Source organism: Sinohyriopsis cumingii, chromosome 2 (assembly GCF_028554795.1).
Source record: "Sinohyriopsis cumingii isolate HCF-2022 chromosome 2, ASM2855479v2, whole genome shotgun sequence".
NCBI classification, from domain to species: Eukaryota; Metazoa; Mollusca; class Bivalvia; order Unionida; family Unionidae; genus Sinohyriopsis; species Sinohyriopsis cumingii.
In genome coordinates this window covers 146,326,531-146,344,114 of record NC_142962.1, presented here as the reverse complement: position 1 = coordinate 146,344,114, position 17,584 = coordinate 146,326,531, and the positions used below count along the sequence as shown (strand labels likewise).

The 17,584-nt window shown below is 32.2% G+C and overlaps 1 protein-coding gene across 1 annotated transcript in view; it reads right to left on the bottom strand.

Moving 5' to 3' along the window:
• Nucleotides 1-546: 546 nt before the first annotated feature.
• Nucleotides 547-17,584, bottom strand: part of LOC149806025 (uncharacterized) — a 91,090-nt gene continuing 74,052 nt past the window's right edge. The window contains exons 13-14 of the mRNA XM_089950874.1: nucleotides 16,771-16,827; nucleotides 547-14,001 (exon numbers count right to left, since the gene is read on the bottom strand). Of these exons, the coding sequence (XP_089807000.1) occupies nucleotides 13,646-14,001; nucleotides 16,771-16,827 (413 nt within the window). The 3' untranslated portion in view covers nucleotides 547-13,645. The remainder of the gene's footprint in view (nucleotides 14,002-16,770; nucleotides 16,828-17,584) is intronic.

Sequence of the window (17,584 nt, the reverse complement as noted above, 5' to 3'; positions counted from 1 at the left end):
ATTTTACCCAGTTTAACACGGCAGTCTCATCTGACTCAAGAGCCATCTAATACTACTTCTAGTCCAGTAAGAGTATATTTTTCAGTTGTAAGAACGTGATATAGACATAAATGCATTATCAGCTTTGTATTCAAAGATGATTGTATTCCAGATGATGCCTTGAGGAAGTATGTTACTGGGACAAGCAAATCTATTGGTACCAAGAACAGTTTTTTATATTTAGTTGGTCTACCCGGTAATAGCAGGACAGATAGTGACATAAGAAAGTACCATTTTTACTCACATATAAGTCAAGTCAAACTGCAGACAACAAAGATGCCATCTGTAAATCAGGGCCTAAGTTGTTTGTTCTACTGATTACTCCTAGAAAACTGCAGACCCTGATCTCCTGGTGCACAATGCAATGGCAGATTCGGAGCTGTGCAGTTTGCAGTTGGACTTGACTTAATAGTGAGTATAAACAGTATGTTATCAGGTAAAACAAATATACAGGTGGCTGGTCTACCCAGTCATAGCTGGAGAGAAAAAGTATATAAAACACATACATTTAATCTATTTCTTTTTAATTCCTGTGCAATATTAAAAGATAAAACACAAAAGTACAAACTTTTCTTGAAAATGTAAGAAATCTAAAAAGTTTTATTTCTTTGTCTAAATGCTGTAAGTCTTTGATGCTTTATTAAGACAAGCTCCAGTGTAATGTAATACAGGTATAAAAAGAAAACATAATAATAATAATAATAATAATAATAATAATAATAATTTAAAAACATAATAATAATAAAATAATAATAGTAATAATAAAAATAATAACATAATAATAATAACAATAAAATAATAATAATAATAATAATAATAATAATAATAATAATAAAATAATAATAATCATAATAATAATAAAATAATAATAATAATAGATTAATAACATCTAGATTTACATCATGTTGAGAATACAAGTTCTTGATTAAAAGTCATGAATGAAAAATGACCCTGAAGTGCCTCCAAGATTGGGCTTTCAAAAACAGAAAATGTCTGTAAATGTACAATAAAACTTTGTCAGGGAATTATTTCATGCCGGGGATGAATAAAAAAGCTATGAGAATACAATTAATTACTAAGGAATGTTAAGGCCACATTTCCCCCCCCAAAAATATAATGGCTTCTAGCATGATGTACTGGAGATGTTCCTTGTAGATTTTTGTAATTTATCATGGTACATGTATTATATCAATGAAATCCATTTGGCAATTTGGATCATTTATTCAAATATTTTACAACACTCTTGTGTTGGTGATACCCAGCAGTTTGATGAAGAAAAAAAATCCATTTTTTTTATCTGTAGTTGTTGAAGATAATCAGCATTTACAGGCTATCAATAAAGTCTGCATATATCCAACTACGGCAACAATGTGGAAATATTCAAACATGTAGTTAGCCTGGGTACCAGATTTCGCCAGTTTTCTCAAAGGACTATATTGGTGGGATTTGACCTGTATAAAAGTGTACAGAGCTATATATACATGTGTATGTTCATGTACACTTCACTGTTTAATCTTAGTGTTGTGAACCTTTTCTGTTAATATCACCAAAACTGAACCCGTTGCCAAATGTATGCCATACTGTACAGAAATGGAAGTGGGCTTTTTTCAAAATTCACATGTTACCATATGTACTCACTTATAAGATGAGGCCAACTGCAAAATGCACAGACCCAGATCTGCCAGCACATAATGCACTGGCAGATCTGGGTCTGTGAAGATTGTTAGTTGTAATCAGTAGAACAAGCAACACAGATGCATCATGCTATGGCAGATCAGGGTCATTGTTGTTTGCAGTTAGACTTGACTTGTAAGCGATTAAATTGGTACTTTAGCAGCATTAGTAAAATAATTATCAAACAAGCTGGACATTGCATGGATGGAAGGTCTGTAAGTGTTCCATCATCTTCTCCCAAGCTAATTTCCTCTCTAATCAGGAAAATAGCCAGGAAGAACCTCCCTCCTACCTGTGGCAGTTTTACTCATTAGTTATTCCCCTACCCCCTCCCCCGAAAAAAACCTACTACAGAATATGTTTTCACACAGGGACAAGTTGTTCCAGGATTATTTTCCCCTGGTGTTAATCAACCCTTTATCCCATTCTCATTCACCCCTACCTCCTCACTGGCACAATATTTTCCTGAAATGCATCAACCAGTTCTCAAAAAATTGAAACTTTAATCATGTGCAAGACATATGCAAAATAAATTAACCTTTTTCTCTAGTGACAGACTACTTAATTCATTAATTTTGGAGGTGGGGTGGGATTTAAAAAAAAAATCCATCCTTTAAATGCTTTGGAAAAAAAAAATTATTGCCTTGGTTTTTAAAAAACAAGAACCTATTATATTCATTGAATTAGTTGAAAAAATGAATTATCTTGAGGTTAATTAAAAAAAAAATCCTGGCTCGAATAAAATCCCCCTACATCAATGCAGTGGTCAGATCTTTGGATATGCCGCTTTCTTCTAAGATGCAGCAATCTGTTTTAAACCAGAGACATGTTAATACATCTAAAATACAAATACTACTGGTGTGTATTCAATGTATATAATAAATAAAATTAGAGTAAAAAGTAAATAGTGTACATTAATGAGTATGAATAACAGTCATTTTCCCCCCTCACAGAGGTGTCCACTGAAGCTCATGTTTGAATTCTCATACATCATCCCTCATAGAAAAACTTTCACAAAAGCAATAAATTTGAAATTGAGGTCTAATTACAATAGGCATATCTGATAGATACCTAATAAAGGTTTATGTTCTGTTGACCTTTTGAATTCCATGTCTGCCTATATTAGTAACCAATCAGATAAAGCATTACATTTCATGTTAAGGAGGTTATTTTTAGAAATGTTATGTTCTTAATAATGTTTACCACTTCCATAAATGTGAAAGCTGTATACTGATTGGTGAATCAAAAGGTCAGCAGAACATGACCTCAAAACAGTATTCATAAGATCTCTTTTAATTTAGAGATCTATTTGAATTAATCAGCTTGATAAGCAAATTTGACAAAATGGAATGAAAAATTGGAAATTGTACTCTTGTGATATCATGTACATTTCTTTCATATTTGTCTGAATCTGGTCTTCACTGCGATGTTTTTGTCCACCCTTAATTTGTTGCTGATAAAATTTCACAATTGTGTTTCCAGGTATCAAAGTATTTTTAACAAAAAACATATTGAAAGCATCAATACAAGGTAATTTTCAGAACAAAATTAAAGATTATAATTTGCATGAGGAAGATTTGTAATGGAGTTACTTGAGATAGCAACAACCATAACAGGTGAAGAAAAAATTTGTAAAATATGAGTTCAAGAAATATTTCAGATTCAAGAGCCTCTATTTATGGCACAAGGTTGGTAATACATTTTTATTGCTAACAGAGGGTTGTATCCATTTGCATATAGCCACACTTGATATTTTCGTAAGAATGTACATGACTAATAATATAAAATATGTACACATATCAAACTGTATTGCATTCAATATCACAACAAGACACATTATAAAGTTAAATATTTATAAAAATATAAAAACATTAAAATTATAATTGAAATTCTCAGGATTATCTTCTTGGTAGAAAAAATATCTGAATAACACATTATGCACTTCTTAAGCAGGTCATATATAACTGTAACAACAAGTTTGATCAATTCAGAATTTTCATTTTAGACATTTCCAGACACCAAGTTCTCTTTCAAGATGCACAAAAAGTTTTTTTAATGATATCAAGCCCTCTCAAAAGTTTTGACTGACAAAAGAATTTTATGCAGCACAACCATGCTCTTTCAAGACTTGAATACACCACAACCATGCTCTTTCAAGACTTGAATACACCACAACCATGCTCTTTCAAGACTTGAATACACCACAACCATGCTCTTTCAAGACCTGAATACACCACAACCATGCTCTTTCAAGACTTGAATACACCACAACCATGCTCTTTCAAGACTTGAATACACCACAACCATGCTCTTTCAAGACTTGAGTACACCACAACCATGCTCTTTCAGGACTTTAATTCAACAAAACCATGCTCTTTCAGGACTCTTGATTCAATGAATTTTTATTTAACTACACCAATCTCCTTCAAGAGTTTTGATTTGCTGATATTCTATTTAATGATACCAATCTCTCTCTCTCTCTCTCGTTTTGATTGATGTGAAGTTTATTTCCTAAACTCATAATATAAGCAATTTTGGTTTCTATGGAAACTTTGGTCTGGTTACATATAGTCTGATCTGTTTCTAAAGAAATGGTGAATTCACTTTTATTCATACTGTACCATGGGTCTTGTGGTTCCCATAAACCTTGAATTAATGCAATAAACATTTATTCATTGGTGGAAGTAATATGATGCCCTACCTAATAAGAATCTGTGGAGGTAATAGGACACCTACATAATACGAGTCTGTGGTGTTAATGGGACACCCTACCTGATAAGAGTATGTGGAGGTAATGGGACACCCTACCTGATAAGAATCTGTGGAGGTAATGGGACACCCTACCTGATAAGAATCTGTGGAGGTAATGGGACACCCTACCTGATAAGAATCTGTGGAGGTTATGGGACACCCTACCTGATAAGAATCTATGGAGACAACAGGACACTATCTATTAAGAATCTGTGGAGGTAATAGGGCACTCTACATAATACGAGTCAGAGGTGGTAATGGGACAATCTACCTGATAAGTGTCTGTTGAAGTTATGGGACATGATACCTGATAAGAGTCTATTGAGGTAATAGGACACCCTATCTGATAAGAATGTGGAGGTAAGGAACACCTTACCTGATAAAAGCCTCATCTGTGGAGGTAATGGGACATCCTATCTGATCAGAATCTGTGGAGGTAATTGGACAAAGTACCTGATAAGAGTCACATCTGTGGATGTAGCAGTACACAGTACCTTATAAAAAATCTATGGAGATAATAGGACACACTACATGATATGAGTCACATCTGTGGAGGTGATGGGTACCTGATAATATTCACAGCTATTAAGTACCAATAAAATGTTAAAATCATGAAAATTAATACCCAGAAAATAAATGAAATCAGAGTAACACCAATTAAACAATGACAAGTAAAATCTAAATATAATGTATACCAGATGCATACATCACACATCTACAATCTTTTTAGTAATCGTTTTACCAAAGAAATAGAATATAATTAAATTATTTTAATGTGTTTTCATCATAATAAATGTAACATTGGCAGACTCTTACATCTTGTGATTTTGCTTTTAATGGGGAACTAATTTCCATGGGATACCAATTTTTATGGATTTTGTGGTTATTAAAAGTTTAAAGGTCTTATGAATAACGATACTTTTGTGGATATAATAGTACCATCTCACTAATCCACAAATTTACATACAGAAAAAATGTAAGTTTCATAAATCCACAAAACTTGGTATCTACAAATACAAACAACTTCATAATACCATCTTTAGCACAACACAAAGCATTCATCAAACAGTGTCCATAACTATACCATTATCTGTACATGCACAACACAAACCATAAGTCAGTGTCAATACTATATACCATTTACTGTACATGCATAGCACAAAGCATTCATCAGTGTCCATAACTATATCATTATCTGTACATGCACAACACAAACCATACGTCAGTGTCAATACCATATACCATTTACTGTACATGCATAACACAAAGCATTCATCAAACAGTGTCCATAACATGTACCATTTACTGTACATGCACAACACAAACCATACGTAAGTGTCAATACCATATACCATTTACTGTACATGCATAACACAAAGCATTCATCAGTGTCCAATAACACGTACCATTTACTGTACATGCACAACACAAACCATACATCATTGTCATTACCATATCCCATTTACTGTACATGCATAACATAAAGCATTCATCAAACAGTGTCCATAACATGTACCGCTTACTGTACATGCACAACACAAACCGTACATCAGTGTCCATAACTGTACATTTACTGTAAATGAACATCTAAAACAGATTTGATACAAACAGAAAAAAGGTCTTTCTGTCATAGTCTATATTGGTAATTTGTGATGATTTATTCTACAACTGATTTGTTGAATGGAATATTTTTTTAATCTTACAGGTATACAAAACAAATGGCCGGCTTTAACTCAAGACAGGTAAGTCAGAGACCACAGGGGCTTAAAACTGCCTTTTAGAATCTCCTGACAAGTACATAATCCTAACAAAAATTCTTTCTATGTAGATATAATATGTTTTAGAAGGCAAAAGGTCACCACAGACAATAAAATGAGTTATCTAGACTGGTCTTATTTCTCTGTTCTATGAAGACAAACACTGACAATGTCCTACAGTTAAGCACACTCAATTTTTATACTACTTTCACTACTACCCTAAGGTCTAGTATTATCTGTCTGAATGTTTTGCTACAGCCATTCACATTGTGTAATTAATTTTCATATAGTGTGTGTAATTAATTTTCAAATAGTATGTGTAATTAATTTTCATATAGTGTGTGTAATTTATTTTCATATAGTGTGTGTAATTAATTTTCATATTGTGTGTGTAATTAATTTTCATATAGTGTGTGTAATTAATTTTCATATTGTGTGTGTAATTAATTTTCATATAGTGTGTGTAATTAATTTTCATAGTGTGTAATTAATTTTCATATAGTGTGTGTAATTAATTTTCATTTTGTGTGTGTAATTAATTTTCATATAGTGACTGTAATTAATCTTCGTATAGTGTGTGAAATCAATTTTCAATAATAAATTTTAAAAAAGGCCAGAATATCAGAAGGCTACATGAATAGCTATATCAGAATATGCTGACTAGTTCATGAACTTTGCTCATTACAAGGACCTGCTGTAGCAGAGATTTTTTAATATATATATATATATATATATATATATATATATATATATATATATATATATATATATAATATATATATACACACACACACACATATATTCAATATTTTATAATGAAATACTGAAAATGAAATCACATAAACTAAGCAATGTAACATGAAAGAACTTATTAAACAGATGGTTAATAACCTGGGATAAGAAATTTCCAGTACATGTTATTGTCCTATTTATCAAAATGTATCCAAAAATATGTAGCAATCATATAACTTGCTTGCAAAGAAGCATTTGTGTGAGAAAATCCACTTTAAATAAAATAAAAGGTTGTTTTACAAACAAGACTTTACCCCCATATCTTTCATTGTTAAAACAATAAATATTTTCTAAAAGCAAATAAAATCATTAAAAAAAAAAGATTGTTTTAATCATTATATCACAATAACAAGTGTCTTAGAAATGAACTACATGAGATTATAATGTGAATACATTTATTTTTGTGTCTATGGCTCGTCATAGTTTTATTAAAAAAAAGACATCGTCAGCCATAGTTAAATTTGTTGCGGTGGGATTAGGGTTCTATTGTAACCACAGAATGATCACTGTTTTACTGTAACCACATAACTATTGCTGTTCCATTGTAACCATATAATTACTGTTTTACTGTAACCACAGAATGATCACTGTTCATTTATAACCACAGAATATTCACTTTTTATTGTATCTTTCAATTCCTGCTTTTTAGCAACCATGAAAACCATAATAATTGGTACCCCACCAAAAAATGGTTAAATCTGGAGTATTCAGTGAAATTATGTTTCTATGCTATCAAATATTATCTTGAGTAATACATAATGTATATACTAGCTTATAACTTGGGTCCAGCGGCAAACAGCATAGACCCCGATTTTCCATTGTAAAATGTACTGGCAGATCAGGGTCTATGTTGTTTGTTCTATTGATTACTCCTAACAAACTGCACAGACACAGATCTGCTGGTGCATTATGCAATGGCAGATCTGGGTCTGTGCAATCTGCAGTTGGACCCACCTTATAATTATATATGATGTATAATTATCATATGGAATATTATACAAAATAAAACTCGTGTGTATCTACACAATGATATGTACCATGGAAGAATTTGCAAATAAAAAAGATAACAAAATATTTGCAAAGTATAAACTTTCTTAGTATTTCTTTGTAAAAATTTGTGGACCTTGATAAATTAGCAAATATTCATGAACATAAAAGAAAGACATGCTTCTTTAAAGGAATAACAATACAACAAGAATAAAAGATTTATATAAAATTCAACATGGCTTGTTCACTACTCCTTTGGATACAAATTTCATTAACTGTAGTCAGCAAAAGTCAATTTAAATTGTGTAATAATGTTTGCATCATAAAATCCACTGTGGCACCTAAACAATCTGGATCAATCAAGACATTAAGGTATTCTCCAATGCTGTATTATCTCTGGCACTGTATTATCATCACAAAAAAGGGTTTCCCAAATAACTTTTTGAACATGTGCCATCAGTTGTTCACAGATGCAAAGCTGTAGCCAGTAAGGATGCAAATCTGTCATAGCACAATTTCCTCAAAAATGTCAACATTTTTGGTAAGTCTACATTGAAAAACAATGAACATCACTTCTTTATTAAGCGCGTACAATTTCAATGATTATCATATACAAAACTTTTGTTGAACTTACTATATCTGCATTGGTCTTGATTATGAAATATACTCAGTGTATTGTCTGATGTTAGATGATTATAGGTCATATACCGATGGTGATGTGCACATCCTCACAATATTACACTTGGCATTTTATTCCACTGAAGCCAACATGGACCAAAATGAACAAAATGATGATTATGATCCTATTTATTGTACATAAATATGAAAACAATAACAGTTAAACTTTTTTGAAAGTCAGAAACATTTCAATAATACTATTAATAATAAACGAGTCTTTAATATCTTTCTATTTCTTTGCCCACATGCAAAGTTAAATATTTTTTTAATTGGTACTGTTGTTATTCATGGATTTCAACTTAATACATTTCTGTGTTCAATTTAATCGGATCTTTACAGTTTTGCGGACATTCATTCTTATAGGTAAGTTGTAATTTACGTTTATTATAATAAGTGCATGCTATATACCCAGGTTAGGCAAATATCATGATAATACAGAGTTGTTCCCCCATGGTATGCTAATCTGGGTCAGCCATCGTATGCTGTTTTATTTACATTTACGCGCTTTGATTTGACATATTTTTTTAAAGGAATTGATACAGGGAAAGTCAGACAAACTTTACAAATTGTGACCATGCAAAAACAGCAAAACAATTTTAATATGTACTGATAACAGCATTAAGTACTGCAATAATACAGCGTTCCAGGCTAAAGTTTTAATAACACCAAATTTATACTACAACACCGAGACACTATTCCATAACGCAAATACACTGTTCCGTAACTAAGATACTATTCACTTTTTAGGAATGTAACAGGTGTTAATAAATAATTATTATATGTATCTATATTTCAACCGTTTTGCAAGAAATTTCTCATTTTGTTTTGATTTTATTGCTTGGTATCATACACATAAATATTTAAGAAAATAAAATATGAACTCCATCTAAAAATTCAATAATTTTGAAAGAAGACAATTTTGAATCGAGTCAGAATTTCTAAATTTAAGAATTAGATTAATATTGTTTGTTCTGCACAACTGCATATTTCAATTACCATGGGTCCTTAAATTGAATTCTTGGGCCTGAGTTCAGAATGTTTCCTTAAAAAGCATGGGGCCTGCACTTTTTACTTCAAAATTGTATTGAAAATAGAAATAAAATGTAGACACAGGGTTGCTTCTAGGATTCATTAAATTTGGGTGCGCTGTCTTCCCTTAAGCTGAAAAATGATTAGGCAAATCTGGCCTCTCCAATAAAATTGAAAGCCGAACAAAAGTGAGCATTATAATATATCCATTTTTTAACCAGTGTTAATATCTGAAAACAAAAATTCATATTCTCTTTCTTAAGCTCATTTTTTAAAATAGTTTTTGGTTTTCTTTAAGAAAAACATTTTCCAGGAAAGAAATCTTAACCAGGCTCCATTTCCACCATACTGGTTATCACTCATATACCCATCATTAAGTTCTGAAACAAAACTGTTTTAACTTTGCTGTCACATGAAAGTACAACTGAAATGAAGAACCTCCAACAACACATCTAGTACAGATTTCTTTGAAAGTATGAAAACAGTGAGTCAACATATAGCTGAACATCATGTATGATGCACCAGCTTTACCATCAATAATGTCTATGTCATTTCAAATTACTGCAGTAAAATGACACAGATTAAGATCTGTCTGCACAGTAAATTATGGTAGTCCAACAGCATAAGATGTAGACACTGCTGCGGAGGTGGGGAGGGGGCAGGGGTGGGCAACAGCAACCAATTCAGTAGAGCTCTTTTCCAACGAAGTCTACTGAAAAACTAGAGGATAAATTTTAAAGGCTAAATCACATAGTGAACAACCCAAATTGATGCTGTTGTACAGCTTTGTGAGTAATTGCTTTATAAATATTGATGCTGTTGTACAGCTTTGTGAGTAATTGCTTTATTCATATTGATGATTTTGTACAGCTTTGTAACTGCTTTATTCATATTGATGCTGTTGTACAGCTTTGCGTCCAATTGCTTTATTCCTACTGATGCTGTTGTACAGCTTTGTGAGTAATTGTTTTATTTTCACACTGATGCTGTTGTACAGCTTTGAGCCCAACTGCTTTATTCATATTGATGCTGTTGTACAGCTTTGTGAGTAATTGCTTTATTTTCACCCTGATGGTGTTGTACAGCTTTGAGTCCAATTGCTTTATTCATATTGATGCTGTTGTGCAGCTTCATGAGTAATTGCTTTATTTTCACCCTGATAGTGTTGTACAGCTTTGAGTCTAATTGCTCCATTCATACTCTACTTGCTCTGATGTCCTTATCCTTACTGTATAACATCCAGGAGCAATCAAGTGGTTTTGTTTTTCAATCTCAGTTGACCACATTTCAGTTGTTTGAGGATCATTGATGCCCAAGCAAGAGCCAAGGTCAGTTGAACAAGAAGTACAATTTCTTTAACATAATGAATATGTCAAATTGCATTCAGCCAAATGTGATTAGACATATTCATTTTGTTAAAGAAACTTAACTCTCACTTAAAGCAAACAAAGTATTACACAACTACCATTGCTCTTGAACCAAAGGAAATGGCACTCCACAATAGCAACATTGTATAGGTTTGTTGTTTTGTGGGTTTAATGCCATTTTCCAGTACATGATAGGCTGTACATGGTGGCCACTATATATGGTGGAGGAAGAACCCAGGAAAACCATAGGAAGAACCATTGACACATGGGAAGCTACTGGCAAGCTTTCTCAAATAGGTATGTTGGCCAAGCCCAAGACTCAAACCCATGTGGACAGAGGTGAGATGCCAGTGATCTATAAAGGTGAGTACCTTAGACCTTTCGGCCACCAAGAGTCCCCAACACCATACAGGAGCAAAATGGGCAATTTCCATATTTTTTAAAAAGTAAAGTGCTTGTTTCATGACTATTTGCACTCAATCCTTATTTTTCATATGAATATACCTGAATGGATTCAAAAACTGTGTGCCACATAATCCCTTTTCATGGGATTTAAAAAAAACAAAACACATTCTTTGATGCAATCCTGTGATTTTAACTCTTAGGATGTTCTGAGAAACAGCTCACATGATTATAAAACTTGCTTGTGTTACTTAATTTGTGGCAGTTTAATATAAAATGATGATTTTGCTTCTTTTCATCTCTAGCAGAGTTATATACTTATTTATACTAAAACACACAGGTGACACTTGTTATATGCCAACTCAATTTATGAGCTTTCATTTTAATGCCATTTATAATGAAATGACATTCAATTTGCACCACTAAGCTCATTGTTATGCCATTGCTGGTGTCATGTGCTTTGACTTTTATCATATATATTAATTTGTTTAAAAGTTATGCACAAATAATCATCATATGAAAACTTAGAGTTATAATTTGCCCAAGAACGTCCTTAATATACATGTATCATATGGGAAAATTACTTTTGATTTATGCCATAACCTCAGGAACACATTTATGGCATAAATCGAGTATCACTGGTATTGAAAGCAAGAACAATTTTTTTTACATCATTCAAAGTTCTTTTATAACTTTTGTATATCATGTACCATTCTATTATAAATAAAAGGTACATAAATGGGATAAAGATTAAACGTAAAAAGTAAGGTCGGGACCTGCATGTTATACACATGATTAAAGTACTATGTGCTATGTGTGACCTTGACCAAGGACAAAAGTTAAATCAGCATGTTGCAGAATGAAATATATTAGTTTCACAATGCTACATATGAAGTATCACCAAAATACATCAAAGGGTTTAATAAATGTAAAAAAGCAAGTAAAAATTTAAAAAAACTTAAAGAATTTTTTTAAAATGCAAATTCTCTATGATTATCACCTTGACACAAGATCAAAAGGACAAGCGATTGTGAAGCATAATGAACTGTCTTTGTGTCATAATGATTCATTCCAAGCATAAACAAAATCCATCAAAGAAATCTAAAACTTTAGTAATAAATCACTGCAAATGTTCCATAAAATAAAATTCATCTATATATAATTGAATAAAAAAATAAAGTTGTTTCAGATCACAGGTAATGCAGACAAGAATCCAATTAAACAAAATTTGATGGCATATTTAAAATATGGGATTTCGTATAATAATCAATACTATCATTTGAATTTTTGGGCAAGCAAAGTATCAAATATATATTTTGAGTGAAATACTTTACAAATCAGAGATGAATTTCAGAATAGATGTATGTTTCTTTTGTATATCTATTTGGATTTCATATTGATTTGAGCATGGCATAATTGCCATTATCTTCAAATGAAAAATGTATAATATATTGTCAAGAATGTATAAATAAGTCCTTCATTCTTCAAATCTACACTTTTGTAAACACACTTAAAAATATATCTGACATCCATCAAAAAGAACAAAAATCAAACAGTAATCTCCATAGCTTTTAAGTTTAAATTGTTTTGTTGTTGAACAATCATGCATTATTGACCAAGCTATTGCCTCTACCATTTTTCTTGGTGCTGTAGCAATGTCAAAAACAAAGATATGTTACAACCTTGAAAAAGTCTTACTATGGCTACTAATGAGTTCAGACCTTCTGTTGAATAACTTAAAGCATATTGTCCCAACACAAGGCACATTTTCTATTGAGCATAAAAACACATTTTTAATGACTGCAAAGGCAGAACAGGCTTTGCTGCCAAAAACATGGAGTGTCACTACAGCTGTACATCAAGCCTGATATTAGAAAAACTTCTGATAATTCCCAGTCTCTCTCTAAAAGTGCATTAAATATAAACTTGGTGAAAATATGGACCATAAATGAATATCTTTGGCTTTAACCTGCTATATACATGGCAGGCATCACTCATTTTACAGGCAAGATGATGTAAACAATATGGCACAGAATTATCAAATATTTTAATTTCTGATTAATATTAATATATAGATTTTACAGAAAGCAAGCAGTGTTACAATTGTATCCTTGGATTTTTAATAATGTTAGATTGTCATAGAAAAAAACCCAAACCAAAATAAGTCTATTATTTAGAAAAGTTGCAAACCCAAAACTGACTGCGGTCAGCACAGTTCCTTATACTACCACTGTAGAAATAACTGTCTGTATTGTTGCCAAGGTACTGTGTCCACTGCTGTTTATCAAAGGGAAGTATTCCAACTTTGTCTATGCTTTTCTCTTCAGAGTTTTCTTTGACTGGTGTGGTTGCCTTTAGATTTATTCTCTCCAGTTTACCATTATCTGGATATATATTTACCTTGCTGATCTTAGTTACATATTCAATCCCAGTCATGGTATACTCAGAACTGATCTTTGTCCCCGTCATTTGAATGATGGACAGATAATCAAGTGTACCGTCTCCATCAACATCAGCAATTGCTCCTGTTATGAAAAATACACATTTGTGAACATTATTAGATGTACATGAATTTTAGTGAAAATTCTGATTTATAGCTTGTTAGTATATACCTCAGTGAAGAAGTAGCTAAAGTCAAGTAACTAAATTTAAGACCCGATGTTAACTGTTCTTCCTCTCTCCTACCCAAACCCACCAGCAGCAATAAAACATACACTCAATAGTTTTTGCCGGAAACATTAGAACTACTGCTACTGCATGAAAGTTTGAGAATGTATAAAGTATCCCATTCATACAGTATGGAGGAGTTTGAGAATGACAAACTGTACAACATTCATACAGTATTGAAGAGTCTGAGAATGACAAAATGTACAACATTCATACAGTATGGAAGAGTTTGGGATGACAAAATGCCTAACATTCAAACAGTATGGAAGAGTTTGAGAATGACAAAATGTACAACATTCATACAGTATGGAAGAGTTTGAGAATGACAAAATGTACAATATTCATACAGTATGGAAGAGTTTGAGAATGACAAACTGTACAACATTCATACAGTATGGAAGAGTTTGAGAATGACAAACTGTACAACATTCATACAGTATGGAAGAGTTTGAGATGACAAAATGTACAACATTCATACAGTATGGAAGAGTTTGAGAATGACAAAATGTACAACATTCATACAGTATGGAAGAGTTTAAGATGACAAAATGTACAACATTCATACATTATGGAAAAGTTTGAGAATGACAAAATCTACAACATTCATACAGTATGGAAGAGTTTGCGAATGACAAAATGTACAACATTCATACAGTATGGAAGAGTTTGCGAATGACAAAACGTACAACATTCATACAGTATGGAAGAGTTTGAGAATGACAAAATGTACAACATTCAGACAGTATGAAAGAGTTTGAGAATGGCAAAATGTACAACATTCATACAGGATGACAAGATTTTGAGAATGACAAAATGTATCCCATTCAGACATTATGAAAGAGTTTGAGAATAACAAAATGTACAACATTCATACAGTATGGAAGAGTCTGAGAATGACAAAACGAACAACATTAATACAGTATGGAAGAGTTTGAGAATGATACAATATATCCCATCCACACAGTATGGAAGGATTTGAGGATGCTAAAATGTATCCCATTTATAAAGTATGGAAGAGTTTGAGAATACTAAAATGTATCCATTCAGACATGAAAGAGTTTCAGAATACTAAAATGTACAACATTCATACAGTATAAAAGAGTTTGTGAATGCTAAAATGTTTCCCATCCATACAGTATGAAAGAGTTTGCGAATGCTAAAATGTCTCCCATCCATACAGTATGAAAGAGTTTGTGAATGCTAAAATGGATCCCATTCATAGAGTATTAAACAGCTAATTCTGATGCCTTAATTGAAAATAAAAATCCTGAAAATGTGTACAACAGTTTTTTTTAATGATACTTCTAAAGAAATAACACTTAGGTCTATATGGAAAAAATCTGAGATATTTCCATTGCCACAGTATGGATCTGACCAATTCTGAATTGCACCCGAACAGTCGATCTTGCAAAACTATTTCCTGGTACAGTTAAAACCCTACAAACCTTGCAATTTCAAATCAATCTTTACCATATCCATGCACACTTTTGGAATCTGGGTACAGTTTATATGAAAGGCATGTGCAATGTTAAATCCATGTTAATCTTGGGAGATTTAGCAGAAATACATGCAAGATATATAATATTTCTTTGACTGAATCTTTCAAGTTATGTAGCATTATTATTTCTACGCATATCATGGTTGCAAGCTTGGCCTAAAAGGTGGTGGGCATACTTTTCTAAGAGAGGTTGACCTGACTGAAATGAGAAATATCTATTGGGTATAACTGATTTAACAACATACAATTAAGCTGAACTATTAAAAACAGTTTTTCTAAACTGGTCAGCTTCATAGGCAATTCTGGAATAAAAGCTACCACTTCCTGTTGTTCATTCTTACATATTTTCTCAAAAGCCCTTCTGCCTCCTCTAAACATTCAGCAGATGACCTATATATTAGACAGATTAAATAAGGCTTTCCCATACAAACTGTTATGGTCTGAAATCTTAAAACACTTTCTTATGGCCTAGTATTCCTAGACAAACAGACTGTGTACCAAGCAAACACTAAGCATGACTAGATGAAAGTAAACTGTAATATCTAGATGATATAAAAAATGTTTCAAGTCATTTCGTAATTTTTCTCATCATCATGACGGTCATAACATATCCCCCCCGAAAAGAAAAAAATGGCGAGTGGATGTTGCCACTTTGTTGACTGGCTGTTTTATTACAACTATATTCTTCTTCTAGATCCTCTTGTATGCTTCAGGAGAACAAATACAAATGGATAAATGTGTAAATTACAAGACAGATGCTATTTTACAGAATACAAGAAAACTATCAATGGCAATATGGCCAAATTGCAAGCCATGAAATATAGTTCATGGTGACCTAATTTTCATTGATTGCTTTCTCTGAGAATATAACCTAAATTCAAACTAACCTCACAAGCATTAGTACCTGAAAAAATAACATAAACGCAAGCCATAAATTCAGTGTTGATTCCAGACATGAAATTCGGCCATGATCCATCCGGAAGCCACATTTGTTTTGCAATCAGGCAAAAAATCTTAACATTTGATGCATTATAGACAAAGTGAAAATTGTGCCATCATGTATAAAGCACTATAAAACTCTCTCAGTACTTGACAGCTAAATGACAACTTGTGCTAATTCTGAACTTACCTGTAGACCTTTCATCTGTCTGCAAGACAATACAAAATTCGCCTCCATCTGTCCTGTCTGTAATTAAGACAATGGAGATAATTAAATACAGACATTGCTATTTTGGCACACAATGTATCAATCCATTTAAAATCTGGATTTGTATTCATTTATTAATTATTTTTGGTAAAGAACAATATATTAGATATACTGCACTAAATATTTATAAAAAATTCTATTAAATTTGCTGATTTTTAGTAGCAACTGATAGATTTTAGCCTCTAGTTTATTGATTTCAAGAAACCATTCTTTCTGCCTTTTACTCCAAATAATGCCAATTTCTGAATGCAGGACATGAATGAAATGTCGCAGCAACAGTCACACTTACATCTGTTCTATCTATGCAAAATAATTCCACAGATTCATTAGATTTTATTTAGTTTTTCTCTTGGATTTCTCCAAAACACCTCAGATGTCTGAAAGGATTACTTTTAAATCTAAATTTCCCAATCAGTTCCATAAATTGCAAGTAAAAGACACAATCTAATCATGGTATACAATACACAATTATAACCAATAGCATTTTTAAGTAATGTTCAATAAACCTTTAAAAGAAGGTCACAGTGACCAAGACTTGGTGCATAACAAAAATTCATCTTAAGATTCTCCCTCACTGCAATTTATCATGTAGGTTGCAACAAGCAAAGAGGTGCTGAAATCAGAGCCCAGACAAAATTTGTATGCAGTGTTTAATAAACCCTTAAAAGTGGGCCATAGTGACCCAACTAAGTTGTGCAGAACAAATTTATTCCATGATGCACAATGCACAATATAT